The sequence below is a fragment of the Panthera leo genome, chromosome B3 (assembly GCF_018350215.1).
Source record: "Panthera leo isolate Ple1 chromosome B3, P.leo_Ple1_pat1.1, whole genome shotgun sequence".
NCBI lineage: Eukaryota > Metazoa > Chordata > Mammalia > Carnivora > Felidae > Panthera > Panthera leo.
In genome coordinates, this window is record NC_056684.1 from 145,560,309 (window position 1) to 145,587,112 (window position 26,804).

The 26,804-nt window shown below is 69.9% G+C and overlaps 2 protein-coding genes across 6 annotated transcripts; one reads left to right on the top strand and one right to left on the bottom strand.

The window, feature by feature from the left end:
- Positions 1-26,804, top strand: CEP170B (centrosomal protein 170B). 5 transcript variants are annotated; one of them, XR_006204113.1, is made up of 19 exons: positions 1-54; positions 3,357-3,488; positions 10,070-10,159; positions 12,454-12,532; positions 13,378-13,436; positions 14,513-14,651; positions 15,146-15,250; positions 15,374-15,856; positions 16,094-16,815; positions 16,907-17,077; positions 17,589-17,679; positions 17,881-19,563; positions 20,608-20,839; positions 23,279-23,438; positions 23,741-23,884; positions 24,011-24,099; positions 24,449-24,529; positions 24,654-24,705; positions 24,878-24,912. XR_006204113.1 is itself a non-coding variant. In XM_042944458.1 (19 exons), the coding sequence occupies exons 2-19, from the start codon at positions 3,384-3,386 to the stop codon at positions 25,111-25,113; spliced, it is 4,734 nt and encodes a 1,577-aa protein (XP_042800392.1). In that variant the 5' UTR covers positions 1-54; positions 3,357-3,383; the 3' UTR covers positions 25,114-26,804. The 5 variants fall into 5 exon arrangements, 3 of the variants coding, with proteins under 3 accessions (XP_042800392.1, XP_042800393.1, XP_042800394.1); XM_042944458.1 differs by having other exon boundaries at positions 24,436-24,529; positions 24,878-26,804; XM_042944459.1 differs by lacking the exon at positions 1-54 and adding an exon at positions 734-799 and having other exon boundaries at positions 24,436-24,529; positions 24,878-26,804.
- Positions 8,204-9,745, bottom strand: LOC122223193 (formin-like protein 18). Its single transcript, XM_042944461.1, has 3 exons — positions 9,533-9,745; positions 9,049-9,418; positions 8,204-8,494 (listed from the first exon to the last, which is right to left on the bottom strand). The coding sequence occupies exons 1-3, from the start codon at positions 9,685-9,687 to the stop codon at positions 8,426-8,428; spliced, it is 594 nt and encodes a 197-aa protein (XP_042800395.1). The 5' UTR covers positions 9,688-9,745; the 3' UTR covers positions 8,204-8,425.

Sequence of the window (26,804 nt, forward strand, 5' to 3'; positions counted from 1 at the left end):
TGCGGTAACGCCCAGCACCGAGCCAGCGGCCCGTGGGCCCCGACCCCGGGAGCGGTGAGCACCTCGCGAGCGCCCGGACGCACCCGTCCCTCGGCCCCCAGCCGACGCCCACGACCCCCGCCCCCAGCCCAGCCCGGAGAGCCCCGCGCCTGGGCGCCGGGGGCGCGGGCGGGCCTCGGGGACTCCCTCCCCCTCCCCCCAGGCTCCACCCGCATTTGGGCGGGCGGGGCTAAAGGTTAGGGGCCGGGAGGGCTCCCGGAGCGCGGTGAAGCGTTAAGCCGCGGGCCCAGGGCCAGGACTGCGGGCTGCTCCGGGCCCCAGGGTCCGCCGGGCACGCGGGGGCAGGTCCCCCAGCCGAGGCCGGGGCGGGGCGGACACTGGGAGGGGAGGGCGTCTGCGGGCGGGGTGGGCGGGCGCGGGGGGCCGGGACGCAGACGGAGACGGGAGGGGTCTGCGGGGGGCGCGGAGACGCGGAGGGGAGCGCGCGAGGGGCGAGGGCGGCGTTCACCTGGCACCGGGGCCCGCCCTAACCTGGATTTCCGGGGGCGGGGCGGGGGCGGGGCGGGGCCCGGGCGCGGGGCGGGAGGGGGCGGGGCCCGGGCGCGGGGCGGGGCGCGCGCCCGCAGACGTCAGGGACCCGCGCGCCAGGCCGCGGGGCCGCCGCTCCGCCCGTGGGCTCGGCCGGGGCTGCCGCGAGCGTGCGGGCCGCGCCGGGCATGTCCTAGGCGGCGGCCCCGCCCAGCGCTCGGCCGGCAGGTGCGGGCGGGAGGGCCGGGGCCGCGCCGGGGCCGAGCCGCAGGTAAGCCCGGGGCCTCCCTGCGCCCGCACCTGCGCCTGCGGCGCCGCGCGGGGATGGAAGGGGGCGGGGGGCCGGGGGGCAGGTCCCCTCCGGGCGGGACAAAGGCGTGGGGACGGCGGCCGCGGGCACACCTGGCCGGGCCGGTCCCCGCCGCCGCGGAGGCGGCCCAGGGCTGCGCCAGGCCGGGAGCGGCGCCTGGCGCGCGTCTACGCGGCCTGGAGAGGGGCGCGCAGGCCTGGGCGCCGGGGTCCCCGCCCAGGCACCGGCTCGGCCATGGCCGCCCCGGAGAGCGCTGATTCAGAAGGCGCCTGTCCCTCCCCCTCCGGGCCCGGCCGCCGCCCGGCCTGGTCTCTCCTCCCGCGGTCCCTCCCTCCTCCTCGTTTCCCGTGTCGCCGCCGTCTCTCCGCGGTCCCTGCCTCCTCTCCCGGCCTGTCCCCGGCCTCCGTTCCGTCTGCTCCTTCCAGCCGCCCGCCCGCCCCAGCCCCTGCCGCTCCCGGCCCCTGCCCCCATCCTTTCCCATTCGCAGTCCCGGCCGGCTCCCGGCCCCTGCCCCCATCCTTTCCCGTTCCCAGCCCCGGCCGCTCCCAGCCCCTGCCCCCGGGCGGCTCCACCTTCCTCCTCACCTCCTGGCGGGTGGCTTTTCTGGCTGGGGCGGCCGGGGGACAAGTTTGGGGTGTTTATTATTCTCCCTCCTAGCAACGGTGGCCAGCCCAGCCCCGAACCAGCCGCAGGCTGTTTGGGAACATCCAAACGCAGGCTCCCCTGGCCTGAGCCCTTTCAGGATGGGCTGGTGGTGGCAGGGTTGGGTGGGCTCTGGAACAGCCGCAAAACCAGGCTCTGGGGGCCTGGCCTCCCTTTGCTGTTAAGTCGAGGCTGTGGCCTCCTCTGGGTGGGGTCGCTGCCTTTTGGAGACCTTAGCAGGTGATGCAAGAGTGTGGGATGTGGGGGCTGGGAAGGGCAATGATGGGGCGGGGGCTTTGCCAGAGAAAGCCTTGTCCCCTCCCCCAGCTGCCCTCATGAGGGAGGCCTCCACAGGTCCCCACCCCCTTGGCCTCTGTCTCCTGCCCCTCTGGCTGGACTCTCAGGGAGCGCCCGAGGCCCCGGGGAGGGGGTTCTGGCAGACTGGAGCTGCCTTCTGGGCTGGATTTTCCCACGGCTTCCCACCTGCTTGCCTCAGGCGTCATGAGGGTATGCGTTGGGACACATGGCCACTCGGGCCTTCCCGGACTGGCATGTGCTGGTACTGGCCTTGCTCACTGTCTGCCCAGAAGGGAGCTGAGACCTGGGCCTCTGGGTGCGGGTAGCAAAGGGACAGGGCCTGGGGACCCCCTCTGCTTCCGCCAGGGTGGCGGCACCTTCCTCTCTCTTCCCGGTCGCCTCCCCCTAGTCTGCCTAACCTCTCGTCCGTGCTGTGTCCTGTGAGTCACATCGCGGCCTTGGGACCTCCAGGGCTGGCCACACAGGCGCCAACCGGGCCCGTGCTCTGCTCTAACTGGAAATCCTTCATGACTTCTGGACAAGACTACAACACTTGGGTTTTGCGCTGAGCCCCCCAGAGGTGAAGCGTGTCCTGGAGCCAGCTTTTGGCTCCAGCCGCAGGCCTTACGACCCCATGTCTCTGCACGGGTTGTCCCTCTGCCTGGGACGTGCACATCCACCTCCTGGTGTTACATGTCAGCTTTCCGGGGCGCCTTCCCAGACACCCTCCCCCCCCTCCCCCTGCCCATCCTTCCTCTGGGACGCTCACACTTCCTCAGAGCCTTTCAGCCTTGCTGCGGCCTGCCCAGCTGGAGAGCCCCCGATGCAGGGCACAGCTGCTCACAGTCCAGGACAGCGCTCGGCACACGGTGGCCCTCATGATGCGACTTGCCCCAGTGTGTGTGTGTGTGTGTGTGTGTGTGTGTGTGTGTGTGTGCGCGCGCGCTTCAGCAGTGTCTGTGCAGAGAAAAGGGGCCAGAGCGCTCGTAGGCGGTGCTCCACGTGTGGTGTGGCCCATGTGCACACGTGTGTCCCATGAGCGTGTGTGTGTTTGGGGCCCAAGTGCCTATGCTGCCGTGATGGCGCAGCTCGGCTCTGGGGCTCCGCGCGAGCGGGCTCTGTGTGACAGCGTGTGCATGCTGGCTGCATGGGGGCCTCCGGCTGCCCCAGGGCCTGGTCTCCGGGTGACACTGGCCCTTGTTGCCACTCAGGTTGTCCCCACTGTGCCCGTCCACCTGCCTTCGCTTCCCTGCTCATCTTGACCATACCAGCCCCTCACACCCATCCTCCACCGATGCCCCCAGGACCTTGGGCACCAAAGCACCCCCCTCCTGGGCACTGGAGGGGTCACCTGATTCCTTGGCCACCTGGCGCTGGCCTGCGTGGAGGCCTCTGCCCCCAAAGTGTTCGGTCTCCTCGAGGTGATAGGTGTATTGACGGCTCAGGACTCTTGTCTTCAGCTGTCTCCCCCCGGGCCCTCCTGCCCTCAGCCGGGGAAGCTGATCCCCTGGTTCAGAGCGCGTGCCCTGGAGCGGGGGTGCAGGGAGGGACGCCTGCCCTAATGACTCCTTCCCCTCAGGGCCAGACGGGCCTTGCCTTCGCCAAGATGAGCGTCACCTCCTGGTTCCTGGTGAGCAGCGGTGGCACCCGCCACCGGCTCCCGCGAGAGCTCATCTTCGTGGGGCGTGATGAGTGTGAGCTTATGCTGCAGGTGAGTCGGGGCGCCCGAGGGGCGGGGCCGAGGGGCGGGGCCGGGGGCGGGTCCGGAGGGCACCACACACATCGCTGGGAGCAGCAGGGCCTGAGTGTGTGCACAGGGCCGGTTCCTGCGCCTGCGCATTGGAGCTTTCTGACCGGAAGTTGCTTAGGCTTCTATCAGGCTCTCAAGGTGTCAGGGACCCCACCTTTGGAAGGTGCCGCAGAGTGGACATGTCCATATTCTTGTCCGGGGGCCCCACCTGGGCCATGAGCCGAGTGGGGAGCCGCGGGGCCAGCTCTGAGCATGAGAGCTGTCCAGGGCAGCCCGTTGAGGCACCCTGGGGTGGGGAAGGGGCCTTTCTGGGATAGAAGAGGCCGGTGGAGTCAGGGTACCGGGCACTTGACAGTGAGGAATTTCTCGGGCCCTGGGTTTCAGAGTCCGAGTTTGGCTTCTGTGGGGCTCACGCATCTGGCTATTTGGGAACGAGGAGGGAAGGGAGGTGGACGACCCTGTAGGGTTCACCCTAGTTCGGGGGTCCTTTTCCCTGCCCTCATGGGTGCGACGGAGTCAGGCTCCCCACGGCCCCGGCCCCTTGTGGCCCATGGGCCCCTGCCCCCCAGCCCCTCAAGCCCCATGCCACCCGCTGTGGGACTCTCGGAAGGAGAGGTGTCCTGGGTGTGGTGCACTGCCCGCACGGCCCTGGTTCCTTGTGCAAACCTGGCTGCTGCTACCCGTTCCCCAGGACGCGTGGGCACGCGGGGCTCCCAGCCACGTGCACATTCACGTGGGCAGCACATGTGTGTCTCCCTCTCCCGAGGGCAGAGCCCATCCCGGTCTGGACACCCGGGCTTCTCCCCAAGGTCCTCTGACTTGCCTGACCGCAGACCAGCAAAGTTCCCACATCGTGTCTGGTTGCTGGGCCTCTTAAGCGTCTTTAATCCGGAACAGTCCGTCTCCATATTTCTCTTCACGCCTGTGGATGCCGGAGGGACCGAGTCGGTGACTCTGTACAGGGTGGGCACGTGTCTTCTGTAAAGCCCTGGGTGTCTGTTGGGGGCCTTCCGGGCCGCACGTCCCCACGGCAGCCACTCCGCTTTGCCGGGATCCGGATGCGGCAGCCTGGCGGTGGTGATCCAGCTGACGCGGCTGGACCCGGAGGACGTTCCTTATGGGCATTGAAGCATCAATCTCGTATGGTTCCCACAGGTCACGAAGGGGTCTTGACCTTTAAAAACTGCCTACAAGTATAAAGAGCACTCGCGGCACTGGGTCCCCACGAGGCAGGCAGCAGCTGTGGGTGCGTCCGGGCCTCCGGGATGGCCCGCGTGGGTCTGGACGTGGCTGCTGCTCCCCCTGGGTGGTATCGTGGGATGTGACCCCTGCTCTCTGTCATGGGAGGCAGATCCGAACGTGTGCTGGCTTCGGGGTCACCGCGTTTGTCCCTGACCCCTGGCAAGGTGCTGTGTGCCTGTGTAGTGTGTGGATGGTTCTGCCGGTCTCCCTAGGGTGGCCAGGAGGGCCTCTTGGAGGAGGCAGTGCCTGACAGGGGGCCTCTGTGGGCGTTCTTTCTGCCCACTGCCTGGCTCTGTCCCCCCTGCATCGGACCCTCACTCTGCTTGCTTCTCTCCCCAGGTGTTGGTGGAGAGGCTTCTGGGTCACGGGGAGGGGGTCAGGCTAATCGCAGGGTTTGGGGTCCAGTGCCTAGTTCTGGTGAGTCCGTGGTGGAGCCCTGAGCAGGCCAGGAGCAGTGAGGGCTTCTCAGCCATTCGTGGGGGCCGGCCCCCGGCCTGGCTGTTCCTGTGTTTCTCCCCTGGCTGTCCTCTGGCACATGGGGAAACTGAGGCTCCAGGAGCTCACGCAGGCATAGAGGGGGTGTGGGGATGCCGTCCGCCCCTGCAGCCTCCCTCTCTGCCCGGACCCTGAGCATGCTGGGATGGCCACAGCTTGTACCTCCCTGGGGTCCTGTCCACACCCATGCTCAGATGATTCACGTGGTGTCCCGATGTGTCCCGCCCCCAGCCTTGAGCCCCCTGTGTTCATAGCCTGCTTGGACATCACAGAGGCAGCCCAAGCTGTGTGCTACTGAGCAAACCCACCATCCTCCCCTCCACCGGGGTCCCAGCCAGGGTCCCCGTCCGTGGTCCAGGGACCAGCCCTGACCTTCCCTCTCTCACCTGTGCTTTGGGCCACCGCAGGTGCCACTGCCACTTCACCCAGGTTCAGGGACAGGCACACCGGGCCCAGCCTCACCCTACACCTGCCCTGGCTGTCCGGGACCTCTCCTCGGGTGCCCTCACCTGCTTATCCTCACCAGCCAGCCCCTCCTCACCCGCTCCCTGCCTCATGCTCCCGGAGGGCCCGGGCTTTCCCTCTGCACTGTCCTCGTCTTCGTTCCCACATTTGTGGCTCAACAGTTGTGATGGAGCACCGTCCTGTCCTGGCGCTGGGACGGCCACGCAGAGACCCTGCCCGCCCCTCCCCCCCCCCCCCCCCCCCCCCCCCCCCCCCCCGCCCCGCCCGGGTCAGCGCTCCAGGGGTGGGGCCGGCCACACACATGTAAGCCGGACCAGGTGAGTCCCCAGGGGAGAGGCCCAAAAGAGGTGGCCCTGGGGACAGGATGGGGACCATGGAGCTGAACACCCAGGAGGAGGAGAGGCGTGGAGGGCTGGCAGGGGTGCCAGGCCGCTGGGGCCGCTGTACGGGGCAGAGGGAGGAGGCCGGGGAGCACGGGGCTGTCCGGGAGGCTTGTGCCACAGACCAGGCAGGAGGGGCTGTGGCTTGGCCCTCGGGGGCAGAGGACGTGGGGAGAGAGCGTTCCGGAGGCAGAGACGGCCACCTGGCCACGTGCCACCCCGTGTCCTCCAGCAGCCCCGCGGGCGGCTCGCCACCGTGTCCATGCCATGCAAGCCTGGCCCAGAGCTGGTGCCCCTCCAGGGTGTGTTAAGTAACACAGACGTGAGTGTGGACGCGGGCCCAGGTCAGGCTGCCGAGGCTCCTGCCCCCAGGGGGGCCGGGCACACTCGTGGGGGCCTGTGCGGGTGCACCCGTGGACGTAACAGGCACGCGCGTGCCCGTGGATAGGTGTCGTCTCCGCTTCCGCCCAGTTTGTCCGGTCAGAGCCTGTTGGGATTTGTCCGCTCAGATCCTTCCTCGGAAACCACAGCCCCGGGCGGGCGGACAGGCTGAGGCCGTCCGCTGTGGGCGCTTGTGGGCTAGCAGGAGGGCGTGTCCGGAGCCCTGGGGTTTGGCCGCTGCCAGGGTCAGCCTGGCCGGGCGGGGCTCCTTCCCGTGCGGGAGTCAGACACAGAGTCTGGAAGCACGTCTTTATTTCTTGTAAAGTAAGTGTCGCTAGACCTTTTCCCAAAGCTCGAAACGTTTGGAGCTTCTCAGGGCCGTTTTGCTAGTGCATGCCGAGGCTGCTTTCCACGGGGCGGCTGGGGGGGTCAAGGGGCTGCCTCCCCCTCCCATGGTGGACGCCCAGCCTCTGAGCACCTGAGCGTGGTGGAATTGGGGTCTGCTTCGGGCTTGGGGTGTCAGGGCTGGGAGGGAGGCTTCCGGAGGTCCCTCTCCGCCTGCTCCCCATTGGTCCTGGTGCCAGAGCCCTGGCTGGGAGTGGAGGGCGGGCCTGGGGACTGGATGGGGCAGCCCTGGCCGTGGGTGCAGATGAGGGCACTGTGGCAAGCAAGGAGCCAGAGGTCTGGCCGGGGCAGGGCAGGGAGAGGAAGGTTCAGAGAGGCCTCCGGGGCCTTCGGCTCACGGGACAAGACCAGCCTTTCCTCTCCGGCTGGTCGGGAGCCCCGGGAAGTTTCTGCAGAAGAAAGACGGCAGGACCGATGGGGGCTGAGAGGATAGGAGGAAGGTGGCTGTGGAGGGGACGGGTTGGGGAGGAAGGCCAGTGGGTGCCTGGGGGCAAGAGGGTATGGCGGGAACAGGTAGGGCGGGAACAGGTGGACCCTCAGCTGGTGGCGTTCCTGGGGGAGGCTGTGGGGCCGTGGGCAGGGAGGGAGGAGTCAGGTTTGGGCTTGAGCCGCCCAGAAGGTAGCCAGGGACGTGTCTAGGAGTGGGGGTGTGAGGCTTGGGGAGGGAAGAGAGTTGTTCAGGCTTCAGCCCAGAAGCCCCTCCAGCGGGGTTATTCCTTGGCAAAGGGGGTCTCCAACCCTGAGGGACAGCATGCCCTTGCTGCTGCCTCGGGCCAGCCCCGTGTGGCACCAGCTCCTGGGATGGAGCTGGCAAGAGCCCCGTGGCATGCCCCTTCCCAGGGCTCTTCCCCGGGCCTGCAGCTGCCCCCCGCCAAAATCTGCTACCTGGCTGCAAAGAGGGCGAGGCCCGGCTCCAGGCTCACCTTCCACAGGCGGGGGTTTCCTTTGGCACCCAAAGTGTCGGGCAGGGCTGAGGCGGGCGGCTGGCCTGTCCTGGAGCCCTGGGCCGAGCTTGGGAGAGGGTGCGGGTGGAGGCAAGCCCCCAGACCCACAGCAGCACTAGCCCTCTCCGCCATCAGGCTGGGCTCTCGGCACTGTGACAGCAGACTCGCAAGGGACGGTTACTCGGCCCGAGGTGAGGCGGGCTGAGCACTCAGGTCCCCCAGAGAGCTGCTGTCCTTGTCAACCCCACCTGCAGCCAGGGGCCTGAGGCCCAGGTGAGGGAGCGCCAGTGTCCCCCAGCAAGCCCCGTGCCAGGTGGGGGAGGCCCAGGCCAGGGCCAGTGGGGGGCTGCCGTGGAGGGTCACTAGGGCCGGCTGTGGGGGTGGGTGAGTGCTGGGCGGGCCTGCGTCGGGGACCAGCAGGAGAGTCTGATGGAGGAGGTGGTGCCCAGCATCCAGGGAGGAGGCTGCGGCCAGGGTGGCCAGGACCTGGCTGGCGTGGGTGCCCACTTTGGATGAGGGATCCAGGATGGGGGCAGAGGTGAGGCCTGGGGGGTGAGGCGTGGGTTTCAAGGTGAGACTCACCCGGTCAGAGGCCCGCTGCTCTGGGAGGCAGATGTGTTGGCACCGGGAGCCTCAGCAGTCTCGGTCCTGGGGGCTGACCAGGGCACATGCTCGCAGCAGGGCTGACCCCTGCCTCCCTGGCCCCCTCGGCAGTGCTGGGACGGCCCCACAGGCTGCTCTGCCCTCTGGATCGCCCCTGCAGCCCTGCTTCCTTCCAGAGGACCGGAGGCCTGTGGCCTGCGCCCCCTCCCCTCCTAATGCCTCTCCCCCCAGGCCCCCCACTGCAGCAGCAGCCTTGTGGGTCTGGCCGCATGGGGCCTCTGATGGGCAGGCAGGGCTGGAGGCTGCTGCTGGGGCCCCGCCCACCCACTATGGTCTGTTCTCCAGAGCATTCGGCCCATCTGCCGAGCAGAGTGACCTGGGCAGGGCAGAGCGGGGCCGGAACCCGTGTCCACCCCCACCCGCACCTTGCTGTGCCCTTGGGTCTCTGGGTGAGGCAGGAGGCCCTGCCCTAGGGGCTTCTAGTCTGTGGGAGGTACTGGGCCCTAGCCTGGTGGTGCCAGAGGGGCTGAGCAGGTGGAGAGTGTCGGAGAGGAAGTGGGCTCTGTGGGTCCGGCTGTCTCGGGGAGGGAAGGTCTGGGCACTCACCTGTGAGAGCTGACGACCCTCGAGTGGCGTAGTCACACGGGCACTCGGGTCCTGGGCCAGGGGCCATCCCGGGCCCTTGCAGATAGGTCCGGGTGTCTTGTGGAGGCACTGCCCGGCAGGTGCACGGGGCCATATATTGCCATCCAGGTGGGTCTGGACACCTCCTAGGTTGGCCGGTTCTGCTGGCCTCTCCGGGGGCTGGTCCCAGGCCTGGGTCTCCTCAGGTGGCGAGAGAGGGATGCAGGGGCCGCCTGGCCGCCCGGGGCCTCCAGCAGGGTGGGGGTGGGGTGGGCAGTGGCCGTGTGCCTTGTGCCAGGACCGCCGGCCTCGTGGCTGGGGGAGGGGTTGGGTGACCATCCTCGGAGGGGTCCTGAGGGGGTGGCGACCAGGGAAAGGTTAGAAGCGCTCGGTGTGGGAGCACTGATGTACGTGTGCACCTGTGTGGCCGGGTGTGAGCCCCGTGTGTGAGGGCACATAGACGCACCGTGTCTGTGTGTGACCGTCATTGGCAGAGGCTGCGCGGGCCCCTGTGGGGCTGACTGGGAGTGGGGGGAGGCCTCTCCCTGAGCCCCCCCGCCCGTCCATCCTCTCTGTGGGCTCTGCCTGCCCCCAACTGCCCTTGGGGGTGAACAGCAGCATGTGCCAGATGACCAGGGGGTTCCCAGCCCTCCCCCCGGCTGAGCAGGGGCAGCCTCGGGGATGGGGGGAGGGCCCCGGGGGTGGGGGGCAGCAGGGGGCGGGAGGACCCGGCCTTGGCACCTCGCCAATTCCCTGTGGCCCGCTCCCGTGGCTGGCACAGCTAGTGGAGTCAGGCCGGGTGGGCTTTCTGGGACACACGCACTCAAGATGGGGGCGTGGGTGGGGCCTCGGGGGCTCCCAGGCCCAGGTGGCTGGTGTTGGTCTGGTGGTGGTGGGGGGGGGTGGTGGTTGGAGAGGATGGGGCTCCCACTGGGGGTTCCTCTGCCTCCGCGGCCCACACCTAACCGGGAAGGTGGGCTGAGGGCAGTCTGTGTGTCCCCAGTCCCGCAGCGTGGACAAGCAGCATGCCGTCATCAACTACGACCAGGACAGGGACGAACACTGGGTGAAGGACTTGGGCAGCCTGAACGGGGTGAGTGCTAGGGGCCTCTGAGCTGCCCCGCCCCTCCCCCTTCACGACCCCTCCCTCGGAGCTGCCCGCCCCTCCCCCTTCACGACTCCTCCCTCTGAGCTGACCACCCCTCCCCCTTCACGACCCCTCCCTCTGAGCTGCCCACCCCTCCCCCTTCACAACTCCTCCCTCTGAGCTGACCACCCCTCCCCCTTCACGACCCCTCCCTCTGAGCTGCCCTCACCCCTCCCCCTTCACGACCCCTCCCTCTGAGCTGCCCTCACCCCTCCCCCTTCACGACCCCTCCCTCTGAGCTGACCACCCCTCCCCCTTCACGACCCCTCCCTCTGAGCTGCCCGCCCCTCCCCCTTCACGACTCCTCCCTCTGAGCTGACCACCCCTCCCCCTTCACAACTCCTCCCTCTGAGCTGCCCGCCCCGCCCCCTTCACGACCCCTCCCTCTGAGCTGCCCTCACCCCTCCCCCTTCATGACCCCTCCCTCTGAGCTGCCCCCTCCCCTCCCCCTTCATGACCCCTCCCTCTGAGCTGCCCCCTCCCCTCCCCCTTCACGACCCCTCCCTCTGTGCTGGCTCCGCCCTTCTTCATGACCCTTTCTTCTGTGCTGGCCCTTCCCTCTTCAGGACCCCTCTGTCAGTGCTGCCCCCCCACCTCTTCATGACCCCTCCTCCTGTGTTGGCTCCACCCCCTCTGACTGCTGGCCCCACCCTCTTCAGGACCCCTACCTCTGCTGGCCCCACCCTCCCTTTGTGATGATCACCCCCTCTTATGACCCCTCCTCCTGGTGGCAGCACCCCTCTTACCCACCCCGCCCCCCATCATGGCCTATCCCTCAGCCTTGGCTCTTCGTGACCTCCCCCTGTGTTGGCTCCGCCCCTCTCCCCTGGCCTCACCCCACCACCCTCAGCCCACCCCCCCTGCCACCCCTTGTGGTCACTTCCCCTCGGTGACCACATCCCTCTGCTCTGTTCCCACCTGGCCTCCTCCTGAAACTCCTGCTCCTGTGGGGAGGAAGCCACCCGCAGGTGCCGTGGCCCCTTGGCCTCCTCCCCTGGGCAGGGCCGTTCTGGAGAAAGGAGCCCTAGTGTGGGCAGTGGAGGCCACCTGCAGGCTGGAAGTGGGTCTGCTCAGGTGTCCGCTGGGACACCCTGTCCCGGGGGCCACGTGGCCTCTCGTGAGCAGGGCGCAGCAGGGAGGGGTCCGGTGAAGGCTCTGTCCAGGGTCCAGTGTCCGTCTGGGTCCAGTGTCCGTCTGGGTGTGTTGTTTCTGCCTGCCCCAGGGGCCTCTCACCCTGTCCCTCCGGCTCGTGCAGCCTGCCCTCCACCCTGAGTCAGGGGTCCCCAGTAGCCTCCGGCTGGCGAGTGCTGGGCACCCCGGACCGCCTCCCACCCAGCACTTCCGTCCAGGGCTCTCGGGCCCCCGAACCCCTCCTCTCTTGGCCCTACCGGATGGGGCTGCAAGGGGGGAGAGCGCTCCCTCCGCCCGTGTGGGCCGCACCGAGACGCCGACCCCCGGACCATGCGGTGCTGAGAGGGTCCCTGGGGCCGCTGGCCTGGCTGGTGCTCCCCCATCCTCAGAGGCCTGGGATGTCTGTGTAGCTGGGGTCAGCTCTTGCCTGCCCGCGTGACACCGAGCGCAGCCAAGGACACGGGCGGGCAGGGCGTGTCTGCAGAGCCTCCCGGCTGCCCCCCTGCCAGCCCTGCGTCCTCCGCTCCCTGCTCGGGCCGAGGACTCCTCCTCCGCAAACAAAGTGTGCGCATGGAGCCCTCTCGGGCCTGCTCTGCCCGCCTCCGCCCTGTACCACGTCCTCCAGGCCTCGTGTTGCTCCTACCAGACTCTGGCCCCCACGTCTGTTGTCCCTCTGTCACCCAGGGGCCCTCAGGGTGTGCGGGGCTCTCCCACCCGTCTGGCCACAGCGCGGTATCCGGCGACCAGACAATTAGAAGTCCCTGGGTGGGGGAAGAGGGTTCCGGGGAGCGGGTGGCTTTGCACAACCAGACCAGCCTCGCCACGTGGCCACTGCCAAGGACACTGTGGGGCTACCTGAGGGTCCTGGGAGTCTAGGTGACGCCGGTCCTTCAGCGGCTGCCTGTCCTGGGGTCCCTTCAGGGTTGAGGCTGGGTGCACATGTGTCACAGGCACGCAGGTCGTTGGTGCAGCGTGGGCACGGGCCTGGTGCACAAGCGGCTGTTGGGGGGCAGCACGCTGCCTGGCCCAGAGCAGTGCGGAAGGAGTGGACTCCTGAGTTGTTGTCCTGCTTGCTGCCGACCGGGCCCCGCCACCTGCTTCCTCTGCAGACGTTCGTGAATGATGTGCGCATCCCGGACCAGAAGTACGTCACGCTGAAGCTCCATGACGTCATCCGGTTCGGCTATGATATCCTTTCCGGGCCGTGCCCCCTCCTTCTGGCCCAGGTCGCCCTAGGTTGTCCTGGCCCAGGTTGTCCTGGCGGTGGTAGGGGCCCCAGTGGGCACAGCTGCTCCGTGCTCACGGCCCACGGCCATTAGCCTGGGCTCCGGCCTGACCTGTACCCGCTCTTCCCCAGACGGAGGCCCCAGTCTCAGGGAACTGCTTCCCACCTCCTGGTCTGAGCTGACACAGGGCTCCAGGAACCAGTGCGCCGACCTGGGACCCAGGGGCGAGCCGGGGGCTGCCCAGGCGTGGCGTTCTGTGCTCAGAGCATGTGTGACTGAGGGCTGGGCCTCCGCCCTGAGCAGCCTGGTTGCTCTGGGGACCCGCACGCAGCTGGAGCTCACCCTGTCTTCTCCTCTGCCCACCGCAGCCTGCACTTGTGTGGGCATACCCCCCAGGGGGTATGGACACAGCCCCTGGCTGAGCCCTCCCCTCCCCACCTCTAGAACATAGGGAGGCCAGGGCCGAGGGGTGGTCTGGGATGGGAGCCAGGAGCTAACTGTGTGGCCTGGCTCCTGGGCGCATCACCTGCCCGCCCTGCCCTTTGTGGGGGGCGTGTAGAGGGCATGTTCGTGGCCCTAGTGGTGGGCGGGGAGAGGGGTGTGCTGGGTTCCGGAACGGGCTGTGTCCTGCGTCTCTGAGTTGGGCAGCCTGGCACGCAGGCCGTTGGTGCAGCGTGGGCACGGGCCTGGTGCACAAGCGGCTGTTGGGGGGCAGCACACGCCTCTCCTCTGGGCCGTCTGCTCCCCCGCTGCCCTGCGCCCTTATCCTGGCTCCTCTGCTCTGGGTTTGCCTTAACTCGCTGCCACATTCCAACATGTACGTGCTGGAGCGTGTGCAGCACCGGGTCCCCGAGGAGGCGCTCAGGGTCAGTGCCGGCGCGCAGCCCAGGGGCTCCCCCCGCGAGGCCCCTGCGCCCCACAGCCCTCCCGGGCCAGCACCCTCAGCCTCTTGGCTCCCGTGGCCTGGTGCTGGTGCCGGTGCCATGAGTCAGCCCAGCCTGGTGGGGCCTGTCCTGCCAGACTGGCCAGTCTAGCGGGTGGGGAAGACGGTCACTCCCCCGAGGCTGATGCAGCCGCGGGTGCTGGGCACGGAGAAGGGGCTGCTGTGTGCCTGTACCAGCTGGGGGGGTGGGGGCGCCGAGAGGCATCCTGGGTACCGAGGAGGACCCCGAGCGGTCTACCGCAGGTGGTGGCCAGGAACAGGCAGGAGCGGTCAGTATTTGGGGACAGCCCTGTAGGGGGTCCTGGGGTACTCTCGGTCAGGGCTTGAGGGGCCCGGGTGGGGGGGCCCTGGCAGGACGGCCACGTCCTCTCCCCTTGCTCGTTTGTGTGGGAGTCTTGGAGCCCTGACTTGGGGGACCCTGTCCATAGCTTTACCCAGGAGCTCCGTGTGGGGGAGACTAGCCCTAGCCCCATCTTTGGAGTGAGCTGTGGGCAGCACCGGGCCTGTGGGCAGCCTGCCTGGAGTCACCGGCCAGCGTGAGGCCGACTTCTACAACCGCAGGCCTCGACCAGGGGAGCCCGGCACGCACACACGCACTCACACAGACGTACACAGACGCACGCGTGCAAACCAACATTCACGTGCACGGTCTCTTGGGGTAGACCGCTGCTCCCCACCTCCCGTGCCCTGGGGCCCATCCCTCCCCTCTCTCTGGTGGGTCCTGGGCGGGGCGTCACCTCTGATGATTGCCGCCCGCCCCTGCCTCCCCCACCCCCTTCCCGAAGCTTCCTGGTCTCGAGGACCCCCCCAGGCTTGGGCAAGGACCCCCGGTTTCCACCTCAGGCTGTCAACTCCATGGGGGTCGGTAAGGAGAGCTCGTGTGTGGGGCCAGTTCCTGCCCCCTCTGGACTGAGAGGAAGGCAGGCTGCCCTGGGCGTCTCCAGAGCTGGACCCCACCCTCACCCCCTCCCCCCCTCATCCCCGCCTCGCTGCCCGCAGCACGAGAAGTACACTAGCCAGCTGCAGGTGAGCGTCAAGAGCCCGGCACCCAGGAAGGGCGAGGCACTGCCCCAGCACACCCCCTACTGCGAGTCCTCGAGCCCCAGGCCGGAGAGGGCGGACCGGAGGCCGGGAGCAGGTAGGGCAGCCCCAAGGCGCACAGGCCGGCCCCCCCACGGGTCTGCCCCATCCAGATGACTCTCTCCTACCAGCACGGACCCTTGCCCCGTCTCCCAGCCTCCTGGGCCCCCTTTGTGGCCTGAGTCACTTCCAGAGCCTCGGAGAGACTGTCCCTGGGTATGGACTCCTGTCCTCCTGACCTTCTGGCAGGCAGGCCCTGGGGAGCCCGGGGCTGGGCTGGAGGGGGTGCCTGCCCCTCAGGGAGGCCCGGGCGGGGCTGGGGGAAGCCAGTGTCCTGGACTCCCTGCGACCGTCCCCCACTGTGGATGCAGAACAGGGCTCAGAGCGGTCACGTTGAAGCAGTTAAGGCAGGGTCCTGGGCAGCCGCAGGTCTGAGACGGGAGCTGATGCTGGGACCCCTCCAGAGGCCAGTGTCTCCCCCGGCTCCGGGTCTCCCTCCTTGTCTGTGTCGGTGCCACAGTGACTCGGGGTGGGACTGTCCTCCCTCTGCAGAGGCAGCAGCCTACCGGACCCCTCTGTACGGACAGCCCTCCTGGTGGGGCGAGGATGAGGGCGACAGTCCGTGTGAGGACCGGCGCCCAGAGGAGCCCGACCCAGGTGGGTCCCCAGAACCCCCGGAGGTGCCTGCGCCGGGGGAGACGGCGGTCTTGGCAGACACGGGTGGGGTGAGGGTGCTACCCTGCAGCCCCAAGGACGTGTTTTCTCCCCCCACCGACGTAGAGCGGCCCAAGGAGCCGTCGCAGCAGGACAGGGAGCTGGCCGGGACAATGGCCGGCTTCCGGGCTGCAGCGGAGCCTCCCAGCTACGCGTTCAGGCGGGAGCCCAGTTACTTCGAGATCCCCACGAAGGAGGCCCCGCCGCCACGGCCCCCCGAGGCGCCGGTGCAGGAGGCCCCCACCAAGGACGTGGAGCCCGGCGTGGCCGGTGCAGCCCCCGTGGTACAGAGCCACGCCTCCTTCACTATCGAGTTTGACGACGGCAGCCCCGGCAAGGTTAAGATCAAGGACCACGTCACCAAGTTCTCCCTGCGCCAGAGGAGGCCGCCCGGCAGGGAGGCCACGCCTGCGGAGGCCGTCTCTGCGGAGACCAAGGTGGCCGACTGGCTGGTGCACAATGACCCCAGCCTGCTGTGCCGGGCCGGCCCCGGTGACGACCGCCACAGCACCAAGAGTGACCTGCCCGTGCACACCCGCACCCTCAAGGGTGAGTGCCGACCGGCTGGCCCACCACGGGCCCCGGGACTGCCCCGCGGCCCCCTCGCCTCCCTGGGGGCGCCCCGGTCAGGTTGGTTGATGTCCCGTGTGCAGGCGATTGTTCTGGACTCGCCTCGCACTCGGGGCCATCCAGCGCGTTTCGGCTGCCCGTCTCGGCCGTGTGGGGCGGGGTGTGGGGCGCTGTGTCCCCGAGCACCTGTGACAGCTGGGGATCCCCCACTCCCAGGCCACAAGCACGAGGACGGCACACAGAGCGACTCGGAGGACCCCACGGCCAAGGCGGCGGCGGCCGGGGTCCCCGCGGAGGGCGGCGGGGCGCAGGTGCGGCTGCAGAGGCAGCTGAAGCGGGACCCCCAGGAACTGCTGCACAACCAGCAGGCCTTTGTCATCGAGTTCTTCGACCAGGACGCGCCCCGCAAGAAGCGCTCCCAGTCTTTCACGCACACCCCTGCCGGGGACCCCAAGGCCGACAAGCGCCGAGGCCCCGGGCCGGCCGACAGGGACCGCCCCGGCGCCCCGGCCCCGGCCCCGGCGCGGGGGACGGGCGGCAGCTCGGGGCCACAGCGGGCCAGCTCGCTCAAGCGGGAGAGGACAGAGGAGCGGCTGGGGGGGTCCTCGCCCGCCCCCCGGGCCTCCCCGCGGCCCTTTGGCAGTGTGGGGCGCCGTTCCCGTCTGGCCCAGGACTTCATGGCTCAGTGCCCGTGGGACGGCCCCCCTGCCGCCCGGCCCGGCCCTGACAAGGCATCCCCGGAGTCGCCTGCCCCTGAGACCCCCCGTGGGGCCAGCCCCGTGGCCCCTGCGACCCCGCCGCCACCCCCCGCTGACCCCCAGCTGACCAAGGCTCGGAAGCAGGACGAGGACGACAGCCTGAGCGACGCGGGGACTTACACCATAGAGACGGACGTGCAGGATCCGGAGGTGGAGGAGGCCCGCCAGATGATCGACCAGGTCTGCGTGGCAGGGGCGTGGGGGCCCGGCCGGGAGGGGGGCGCGGTCGGTGGGTTGGCGCTGACCCGGGCGTGGCCGTCCCTCCCGGCAGGTCTTTGGGGTACTTGAGTCTCCCGAGCTCTCCAGGGTGTCCTCGGCCACCTTTCGTCCGGTCATCCGAGGGGACAGAGACGCGGCCGGTGACGGGGTGGCCCAGCGCATGGCCCTCCTGCAGGAGTTTGCCTCCCGGCCAGTGGGCATAGACCCCCAAGGGGGGCTCCAGGTATGTGGGACACACACTGCTCCGGGGAGGGGCCGGGCGAGGGAGGACGGCAGCCAGGCCGGCGCCCCGCCCTCGGGTCCTGTACGCACTCGAGGGTTGTGGCCTGGCCTGCGCGGCGTTCCAGCCCCTCTGCAAGGCCGCGTGGAACCTTCCGTGAGTGGCGTGCCCACCTGGCGGCTGGGTGGGGGCCCCTGTGTGGAGGGCTCAAGGGCAGGCCCTGGGGCTCTGAGTCGGGTGGGGCCCCTGGGTACTCCTGTGCCCACGGGCGGGGCTGGCCTGAGTCACAGCTGCTGACCTCCGGGCCGCCAAACTGGGCTCGGACCAGGTAGTTACGTTGGCAGTTGCGTGGGGCTCCCGCAAGCCCAGGGGAGCGCGAGGGGTCGCCTGGCTGCCTCTGACGGAGGGGTGTGCCGCAGTGCAGGGATGGCGCGTTTGGGCCAGGTGTGGGGGGAGCTGCCCCGCTGCCCCCGCCCCTCCTTGCCGTAGACACGGCTTGCCCTTCGCTCCGCAGGGCCTCACGGTGCCGGGCTCCCCCGGGGGTCAGAAGTGGGTGTCCCGCTGGGCCAGCCTGGCTGATAGCTACTCAGACCCAGGCCTGGCAGGTAAGTGGTTCCGGCCCGGCAGAGGGGTGGGGGACTGAGGGGGAGGGGGAGGGGGAGGGGGGAAGGGGTGGCCTCAGGCCCTCGTGCTGGACACTCGGGTGCGCGTGCGCGCCGGCTCTCTGGAGGAAGGCCGGGCTTCCGGCCTGCCTGAGGGCCTACAGGCCTGTGGCCGCTCCAACCAGGTCGCCCCTGTCTTTGCAGAAGAGGGCCCTGGGCGCAGAGCCGGGGAGCTCGAGGGGGCTCTGCCCGTGCGCCAGCGACGGCTACTCCCACAGCTGCCCGGCGACAGGGCAGACAGCCCTGGGGGCCTTGAGGCCACCAGGAGGAGCGGCCCCGGGCCTCCGGAGCCGGGCAGTGAGCAGGCCAGCTGCCTCTTGGGCCAGGAGGACTTGGAGCCCGACAGCCTCAGCGATGCCAGTGGGTCAGATGGTGGGCGGGGCTCCGAGCTGGGCGGGGCCCCGCGTGAGGAGAGACGCAGGAGCCCCCAGGAGGGACCGGCGTGGACGAAGGGCCGGCGCTCGCCAAGGGCCCCCGGGGAGCCAGCCCCCACCTCTTTCTTCATTGGGGACCAGAACGGGGAGGCGGCCTTCCCTAGGAAACCGTCTGTGGCTCCGGGGGAGGCGGAGGGCCCAGGACGGGTGGCCCAGGCCAGCCCCCCGGTGAGGGACGGCGTCTACGTGAGCACCAGCGGGAGGATGGTCATCCAGCTGCGGACAGGGCGGTCCCCGGAGCCCGAGGGCTCTGCCCCGGCCTTGGTGCGGCAGGAGAGCTTCAGCAAGGAGCCGGCCACTGGCCCCCCGGCGCCTGGCCAGCTTCCACACATCTCCAGCCACCCCCTCCTGCAGGACCTGGCTGCGGCCCGGGCCTCACGCACGGACCTCCACCCTCAGGACACCCACCTGATTCTGAAGGAGACGGAGACGGCCCTGGCAGCCCTGGAGGCCCGACTGCTCTCCAAGCCCACGGATGAGACCGAGGGCCAGATGGGCAGTGCCCCCGGGCCGCCGGACGACTCCCTGTCCGGGGACTCTGACGTGGACACGGCTAGCACTGTGAGCTTGCTCAGCGGTAAGAACGGGCCCAGCCCGACCGGCACCCAGCCCACGGGGCTGCAGAAGGACAAGCCGCCGTCCCCGCCGGCGACACAGGACCCGGGGACCGTCTCCTTGAACAGCGCCTGGGACCGGCTGTCAGAGAAGCGTCGCCCGCCGGGCCCTACCGACGCGAGGCGCGTGGCTGCGCGGCGTGGCCCTGGGCCCCGGGTGCCCTCGGACTGGCCTGATGAAGAACGAGGCTCGGGCCCGGCCCACCCGCCTGGCACGGACACGGTCACCTGTGACCACGAGCCCCCCGCGGCCAGCGGGGCAGGGCGGCCAGGGCCTCGCCGGAAGCCTGCGGCCCCACCGCCGTCTCCAGCCACCCGGGAGGAGCCGGGCCGAGGCCCCACGGGCTCCCAGAAGGCACAGCAGGTGCTGACCCGCTCCAACAGCCTGTCCACCCCCCGGCCCACGCGGGCCTCCCGGCTGAGGCGGGCCCGGCTGGGGGATGCCTCGGACACGGAGGCTGCAGACGGGGAACGGGGACCCCCAGCCAACCTGGAGCCGGTGGGCCGGCCGGCTGCCGAGCAGGCCAAGAAGTTGTCACGCCTGGACATCCTGGCCATGCCGCGGAAGCGGGCCGGGTCCTTCACGGGGCCCGGCGACTCGGAGGCGGCCCCCGCCCGGGCCGGCTTCTCCGGCCGCAGCGTCGAGCTGTACTGCGCTGGCCGCAAGCCCGTCATGGCCGAGGCGCGGGCCGCTGCCAGGAAGGCCGCCAGTTCCACCACGGTGCCCCGCCAGCCCTTCAGCAGGGCCCGCCCGGGCAGCGCCCGATACTCCTCGCCCAGTGAGTGCCGGGGGCAGCCAGCCTGGGCGGTGGGTTCCTGTGCTGGCCTGGCGCAGGGCTGCGGGGTCCCGGTTCCAGCCCGCGGGGACCCCCCGCTCCTGCAAGCAGGCGTGTCTCCACAGGCACGCGCAAGTGCCCCGGGAGGCCCAGGCCGCAGGGGGGCGGGGCTCTCGCTGACCCCAGGGGGGGACCCACGTGGCTGCGGACAGCGGGCCGGGCTGCACACTCTTCCCTGGCGCTCTGGGCTGGCATCCGGCTCACGAGGTACAGGCAGAGGCCCGAGCCGTGCCCTGGGGCCCGGGGAGGGTGTCTTCCCTGGACGCCCACAAAGCCCGCGGTGGGGGAGGGCCGTGTCTGTCTCCCACGCACCCCTGGGCAGAGGCCCCGGGCCGCCCGCGGTCTGTGCACACGCACGGCGAGGACAGATGGGGCCGTGGCGGCTGGCGCCGGTCTCCTGCCCCGGGGGTGGCCCGATGTCTTGCCCGCTGGGGAGCCCGTCCCCCGAGCGAACTGAAGGGTGGGCTCTCTGGCCTGTGCCTCCCGCAGCTGCAGAAGCAGGGCGCCCCTGCTTTCTGGTCCTGGGCGGGGGCCATGGGGGCCTCCACCCCCGCTGGGGGCAAGGGGTGCCGAGGTCCGGGCTCCACTGGAGGACGAAGCAGGGGCAGTGTGGTCCGGGGTCGGGGACCCACTGCCCGTCCTCGTGTTTCCCTCTGAGTGTGTTTGCCGCCGCTGTGAGGAGTCAGGTCTGAGACCAGGGAGGGGCTGGGGCTGATCCACGTGGAGAGTTTCGCCCTGATTTGGGGTCTCTGTGGGTCCCATTTCCTGCCGCTAAGGGCGCTGACCTCCCCACGGGACGCGCGGCTGCCCGGGGCCGATCAGCTCCAGCCGTGGAGGCGCCGGGCTGCCCGCCCCGCTGTCGGCTTCTCGGCCGGCGGTGGCCTGTCCCGCGGTGCCGGGCCCTCGCCCAGAGGGGCCTGGGCTGCCGCAGCGTGCTGAGTGCTGCTCTGTTCTGTTCTTGCTCCCGGAACGAATGCACGCGCCCAGGCACACGCCGGCGGCAGCAGGGCTCAGACTGCACGTCCACGTCCGAGGAGGAGTACGGCTCCCCCAAACACGCACGCGCCCGCACCTCGGCAGCCACGCAGACCCCACGGGCCGGCAGCTCCGGCCGGACCCGACCCCGGGTCCCCGGCCTCCGGGACACGGACGACGAGGAGGAGGATCCCGACCCCTACGGTTTTATTGTGCAGACGGCAGAGATCGCGGAGATTGCCAGGTGAGCCGTCCATCCAGAGGGCGCCCCCGCCCTGGCAGGGCAGGGCAGGGCAGACCTGGGCTTCGGGTTCTCTTCCCAGACGGGCTCCGTGGACGCTTGTCGGACGGATGGTTCGCGTGTGGACGGGTGGGCGGGTGTGGGACCTCCGGGCTGAGGAAGGACTCTGCTGTGGTTGTTAAAGATGAACTCTCTTGTGTGGTCATTTGCTGGGTCACCTCCGGCCGGGTGCTGGGAAGGACAGTGCAGACGTGGGGTGGGGGGTGCTGGGGAGCGGCCGTTGGCTGAGCACTGCAGGGCTCACGGCAGGGCAGGAGCCTGGGCCTGGGCTAATGGTGAGTGTTCGGTGCTGAGGATGCTAAGCTTGAGCCCGTGAGGCTCCTAGAAAGAGGTGACCAGAGGCAGGTGGTTCCCCGGAGAACAGCCCGTGTGGGCGTGGAGACACAGGGCTGGTGACGGAGGCCGTGGAGACTCGAGGTGGAGCAGAGAGGACCTGCCAGGCATGGAGAGAAGGGGACCAGGAACCGAGCTCCCAAGACACTGGGGGAGGGGGCGGTGCCTGTGCGCTGGGGTGGTGAGTGAGGGTTCTGGAAGGAGACACTTCACCCGGAGGAGGGAGGTGAGCAGGGTGCAGAGGAGAGAGGACGGGGAGTGGAGGGCCCCTGGGGGCTTTGGAGGCCTCTGCTTCCAGAGTGAGCAAGCTTGAGCATCTGATATGCTGGGGGCCAGAGAGAGGAGACGGGTCTGGGGCAGGGGGCCGTGGGCACTGAGTCGGGCCTGCAGGGCGGGGGGAGTCGGGGACTGAGGCAGGGACATGCAGTGCGGGGGGGGGGGGGTGTCGGGCCCTGAGGTAGGGGCATGCGGGGTTGGGGGGGCCACAGGCACTGAGGCAGGGGCACGTGGGGCGGGGGGGGGGAGTCGGGCACTGAGGCAGGGGCACGTGGAGTGGGAGGTGGCCGCAGGCACTGAGGCAGGGGCACGTGGGGTGGGGGGGGGGGAGTCGGGCACTGAGGCAGGGGCACGTGGGGCAGGGTGGAGGGTTGGGCACTGAGGCAGGGGCACGTGGGGCGGGGGGGGGGGAGTCGGGCACTGAGTTGGGCATGCGGGGCGGGGGGGCGTCGGGCACTGAGGCAGGGACACACAGCGCGGGGGGGAGGGGGTCGGGCCCTGAGGCAGGGGCATGCGGGGTGGGGGGGGCCGCAGGCACTGAGGCAGGGGCACGTGGGGTGGGGGGTGGAGTCGGGCACTGAGGCAGGGGCACAGGCTGGTTTGGTGCTGTTGTGAATTTGAGGGGCTTCTTCTGTGTTTTCTGGACGTAGGGAGGGTGGGGGTGGGGCCCAGTGGGGGAGCCTCATCTTGAGGGGACCTAGGTCAGCCTTGCCGGGGAGGGAGGGGCCGGCCAGGATGGTTACCTCCAGCTGACTAGCATTTCTGGGGGCTGGGCTCCGGTGGCCCCGCCAGGCAGGGGCTGCGGTACCGGTACCGCTGGGAGTGGATGGGCCCTGGGGGCCGGCTGGGAGGTGCCCTGGGTGGTGCTGAGACTGCCGAGGGCAGAGACCTGGTCCTCGGTGGCCTTGGAAGCTCTGTCCCCGTCCCTGGGGCGACCGCAGGCGTTGACGGGAGGAAGCTGGGCGGGGTGGGCCTCGTGCCCCTGCGGTGAGGGGGGATGGTGGCGGACAGTGACAAGGGGCTCCAGTGCCTCAAGCCTGGGCCGGGGGCTCCCGTGGCACAGGATCTGCTGGCTGTGGAACCCGATGAGCTTCGGGGACAGGGAACAGAGGCTGCAGGCTGGGCCTGGGGACCTCGCAGGCAGTAGGGGCAGAAGCCGTCCCCGGTCCTCGGGGGCTCGAGGGGACGCACGTCATCGCCTGTGCAGGGCGCGGGTGAGGCCAGGCTGATGCTGGGGGCTTAGCCTCCCTCAGCCTCCCCGCCTCCCCTGCGGGCAGGTGCCCGGTCTCTGCCTGCCTCTGTCAGCCTTTGCCTGATTCTGATCGTGGTCTGTGACCCCTCCCCCACCTTGGTGTCCCTGCCTGCGGAGGAGGGCTCGTGTGGCCACACGTTCTGTGGCAGCCCTGATGCCCGGCCCTGGTGGCCGGAGGAGGAGAGGGTGTGTGTGGCTCGCTCTGGAGCCCTTCCCACCTGGCCCTGCCCGGCCCAGCTCCGGCCACCCCTCAGGGGGCACTGGGGCCTTGAGCCTCCGGACGGGGCCCTGCCAGCTCTGACGTTGCCGATGGCCGCTGGGGCACAGTCTGGGCCAGGCTGCAGGCCGCCTGCCCCTCACCGGCACTTGTCCCTTGGGAGGGGCTCCTGCCTGCACCTGAGAGGGGGAGGTCTGCCTGGGGACGGGCACCGGGTTCTGTCAGCCTCCTGCTCCCCGACCTGCCAACACCGGCCCCAGCCCGGCAGACCCCACGGCACCTGCCTTCTTCCCTGCTCCCGCAGGCTGAGCCAGACGCTAGTGAAGGACGTGGCCATCCTGGCCCGGGAGATCCATGACGTGGCCGGGGACGGTGACTCGTTGGGCTCACCGGGGCCCGCCCGTAGCCCCTCCCTCAGCAACGTGCCCAGCACCCCTGCCTCAACCATCTCCGCCCGTGAGGAGGTGAGCCCAGCCCCGTCCCCGCTCCCTGAGCCGTGAGGTCCGGTCAGGCCGTGTCTGGCCTCCCCCCCGCCCTGCGGCAGCTTCTGGCACACCTTGGCAGAGGGCGGACAGGCACCAAGGCTGTGCGTCCTCCGCTCGGCTCCCCGAACAGCTGCCTTGGGGGCAGGGGCGTCCAGGAGTCCTGAGCGCCCAGGGCGTGGGGTCGGCTGTCTCCTCGCTGTCGTAGCAGGGGGGCGTGGGTGCCCGCACCTGCTGGCGGGCGGCCCCCGAGGTGCGCTGACGCAGCCCTGCCCTGTCTGCAGCTGGTGCAACGAATCCCTGAGGCCAGCCTCAACTTCCAGAAGGTGCCACCTGGCCCCCTGAGCTCTCGGGACTTGGACCAGAATATGAACGACCGCTGTGAGGACCCCCTCGCCAACAAGATGCGGCCTTGGAACCGTGAGGAGGCAGGCGCCTGCCCCCCCCGCCCTCCCCTGCAGACAGCTGGCCTGGCTGCACACAGGGGTCCCTCTGGCCAGGGGTGGGGTGTGCCCAGGGCTCCCGGGCGCCGCACTGACACCTGGTCCTCGCAGGTGATCTTTGACAACCTGATGCTCAACCCCGTGTCCCAGCTGTCCCACGCCATCCGAGAGAACACGGAGCACCTCGCCGAGAAGATGAAGTGAGCAGGGCCAGCGGGCTCCACAGGCCCCTCGGACACACACACGCACATGTCAGCCAGGGCCTGCCGGGGCCACACACACACACACACACACACACACCCGGCCGCCAGGCCCTGAGCTTGTGGCAGCCAGAGCCCCCAGGGCGACCCCCAGCCCTCCCTACGTGAGGCGGGGACGGGGGCTCTGGCACCAGCCAGGCCCAGGCCCTCCTCCGGGCCTCAGTTTCCCCTCGGGCGCGGGAGGGGCGTGGTGGGTGGGGTGGCCCGGGAGCCTGTGGGTCTAGGCTTCCGTCCTCACTGTCCTCTGCCCGTCCCGCTCCCACCCCTGGGCGGCAGGATCCTCTTTCAGAACACAGGGCGTGCCTGGGAGGAGCTGGAAGCCAGGATCAACTCAGAGAACGAGGTGCCCATCCTGAAGACGTCCAACAAGGTGGGCGCCGGCCCCGTCCCCCAGCCACCTGGCTCCAGGGGGTGGGGGGCTCTGGCCACAGACCTGGGGGAGAGGTGACCCCTTGGCGGTCCTGTCCCATCTTCCCCTGCTCGCTCGCTTCCAGGAAATCAGCTCCATCCTGAAAGAACTGAGGCGGGTACAGAAGCAGCTGGAAGGTGGGTGTGGCCAGACGCGGGCGGGCGGTGGGGGGGGACCCACACTGGTGCTGCTGCCCCCCACCCCCACGCAGGGTCCTTGCTGGGAGACCAGATGCATTGCCCACCGTTAGCCGGCTGGGAGGCCCCGGGGTGGGTCCCTCGGGCTGGCCTAACGCTCCCGCCCCCGCAGTCATCAACGCCATCGTGGACCCCGGCGGGAATCTGGACCTGCTGACCGGAAACCGGGGCGCTGCGGGCTCGGCCCAGCTTGGGAAAGGCCGGCCGGCCGCCCAGAGCCCAGCGTCGCCCCCCTTGGCCCTGCCTCTGAGGAGCTGCCCGCCGCGGGCGAACTGCGGGTCCCCCGGCCTCCCGGACCCCGCCTTCCTCCCCGACTTCCTCCCTGACGCGGAGAGGTTCCTGATCTAGGCGGTGGGGGCCGCGGCGGTCCCCCTGTGCCCCGGGGCCGGCGCCGCCAGCCCCCTTTATCCGCCACTGCGGCCCTTCCCGGCTGCGGACGGTTCACGCGGAGCCCCCCGCACGTGCCATAACCCCTGGGCAGGGGCCTCGGTTCCCCGGGCCCCTCCCTAGCTCCCAGCAGCACCCCAGCTGGACGGGCCGGCCCGGCCCGGCTCCCGTTGCGGCCACCGCCGCGGCCCGCGTCACAGGTGTGTCCCCTGCCTCCTCTCCACGCTGTCCTTTTCGTCTTTAGCTTTTGAGGAAAGAGTCGTCTGTGCCATCGCCGCGGCTCCCTGGGCCCGGGAGGCCCCTCCCCCGCCTCTGGCGCCGGGGGCTACTGTTCTGTCGGAGGCCCCGGGCGCCGGCCGCGGCTGGGCCGGGGGGTGCCTTTCAGTGCCAAACACAGAGCCGGGAGGGGCTGGCGGTGCCCCGGGACCGGAGGCCGGGGCGCACCCGGCCGGGGCCCTCACGGGCGGCTCTGCGGCCCGGTGGCCTGGGGCGGGGACGTGGCCCGCGGAGACGTTCGGGGCGGGAACCCCACTTCTTTGGTGCCAACGCAACTGCCAAGCCCACCGAGTGTGTGGCTGCTGCCACGCCGGCCGTGCACACGGGCACACACGCATGCCAGACACGCGCCCGTGCTCCCGGCCAGCCCAGGCACGTGTCCACACTGCAGGGCGGTAGGTCCCAGCTCGGGACGCTGGCCGCACTCGGCTTCCTGCGGTTCTAGGCCGGGGTGGGGCCGGGGGGGTGGGTGGTGAGCACTAGACCCAAGTGGCTGGAAACCAGAGCCTCCCTGGGCCGCCCGCCCTCCCCCACCGTCACCCCCGTCCTCCCTGATGCTGTGGGCATTACCTGGGTGTCTGGCTCGGGGCCCCCAAGGCTGCTGTGCTCCGGTCCCGGTGCAGGGGCGGGGCGGGGAGAGCAGGGAGAGACCCCCCCCCCCCCCCCCGGGACAGTTTGCCTTCTCAGGGTTCTTTCAGCTGGGAACACGCCGGGGGAGGGGGGGCAGAGCACGCCCCCCCAGGGGGGCCCGTTTCTGGAGCCTCTAAGCCAAAGAGCCCGCGGGCTGTGGCAGGTGGGGGCGGGGCTGGCCCACCCTGGCCGCCGTGGCGCGGGGTCGCCGTGCACCCTGCCTGGCGCCTGTGTGAGTGGCGGTTGCGGGACGGGGCCCGGAGGCCAGTGGGTGTGAATCCGGGCCCCATGGGTGACGTGTGTGTCTGTGTTTACATTTAGCTGATGTGGACTCGTGTGCATGGGTCCTGTACGCCCCTCCCCCCCCCGTTTCTGTGTGCGAGTGGTGGCGGGGTCCCTGCCAGGACCCCGCCCCTCGAGCCTGCTGGTCCACACGGAGGAGGTGCCGGCCCGCTGTCTCCTGCATGCCCCACACAGTCGCCCGCAGCCCGTCCCCTGGAAGCAAACAGTGGCCGTTCTCCATCCACACCCACCCTCAGTGATCGTTGTACACTTTTTTTTTATTCACAAATTCCTGTTCCTCCCCCTTCCAGCCTTCGACTCGGGATCGGTAACTTATTTGTCTGGCTTCTCGGAGGTACTTCTGTCTGTCTGTCCTCAGGTGGTCTTATGGCTGTCTTTCGGAAAACGATTATTTTATATGAGTTGTCATGGAATTTGTTCTAATAAATCATTCTATCACATGG

Coding starts and splice junctions, on each gene's coding strand:
- CEP170B (XM_042944458.1), top strand. CDS start 3,384: ATGAGCGTCACCTCCTGGTTCCTGGTGAGCAGCGGTGGCACCCGCCAC. Junction 10,160..12,453: donor ACTTGGGCAGCCTGAACGGG/GTGAGTGCTAGG, acceptor CTTCCTCTGCAG/ACGTTCGTGAATGATGTGCG. Junction 17,078..17,588: donor ACCCCCAAGGGGGGCTCCAG/GTATGTGGGACA, acceptor TTCGCTCCGCAG/GGCCTCACGGTGCCGGGCTC.
- LOC122223193 (XM_042944461.1), bottom strand. CDS start 9,687: ATGCTGCTGTTCACCCCCAAGGGCAGTTGGGGGCAGGCAGAGCCCACA. Junction 9,419..9,532: donor GACGGTCACACACAGACACG/GTGCGTCTATGT, acceptor CCACCCCCTCAG/GACCCCTCCGAGGATGGTCA. Junction 8,495..9,048: donor AGGGTCGTCAGCTCTCACAG/GTGAGTGCCCAG, acceptor TGCCCTGGTCAG/CCCCCAGGACCGAGACTGCT.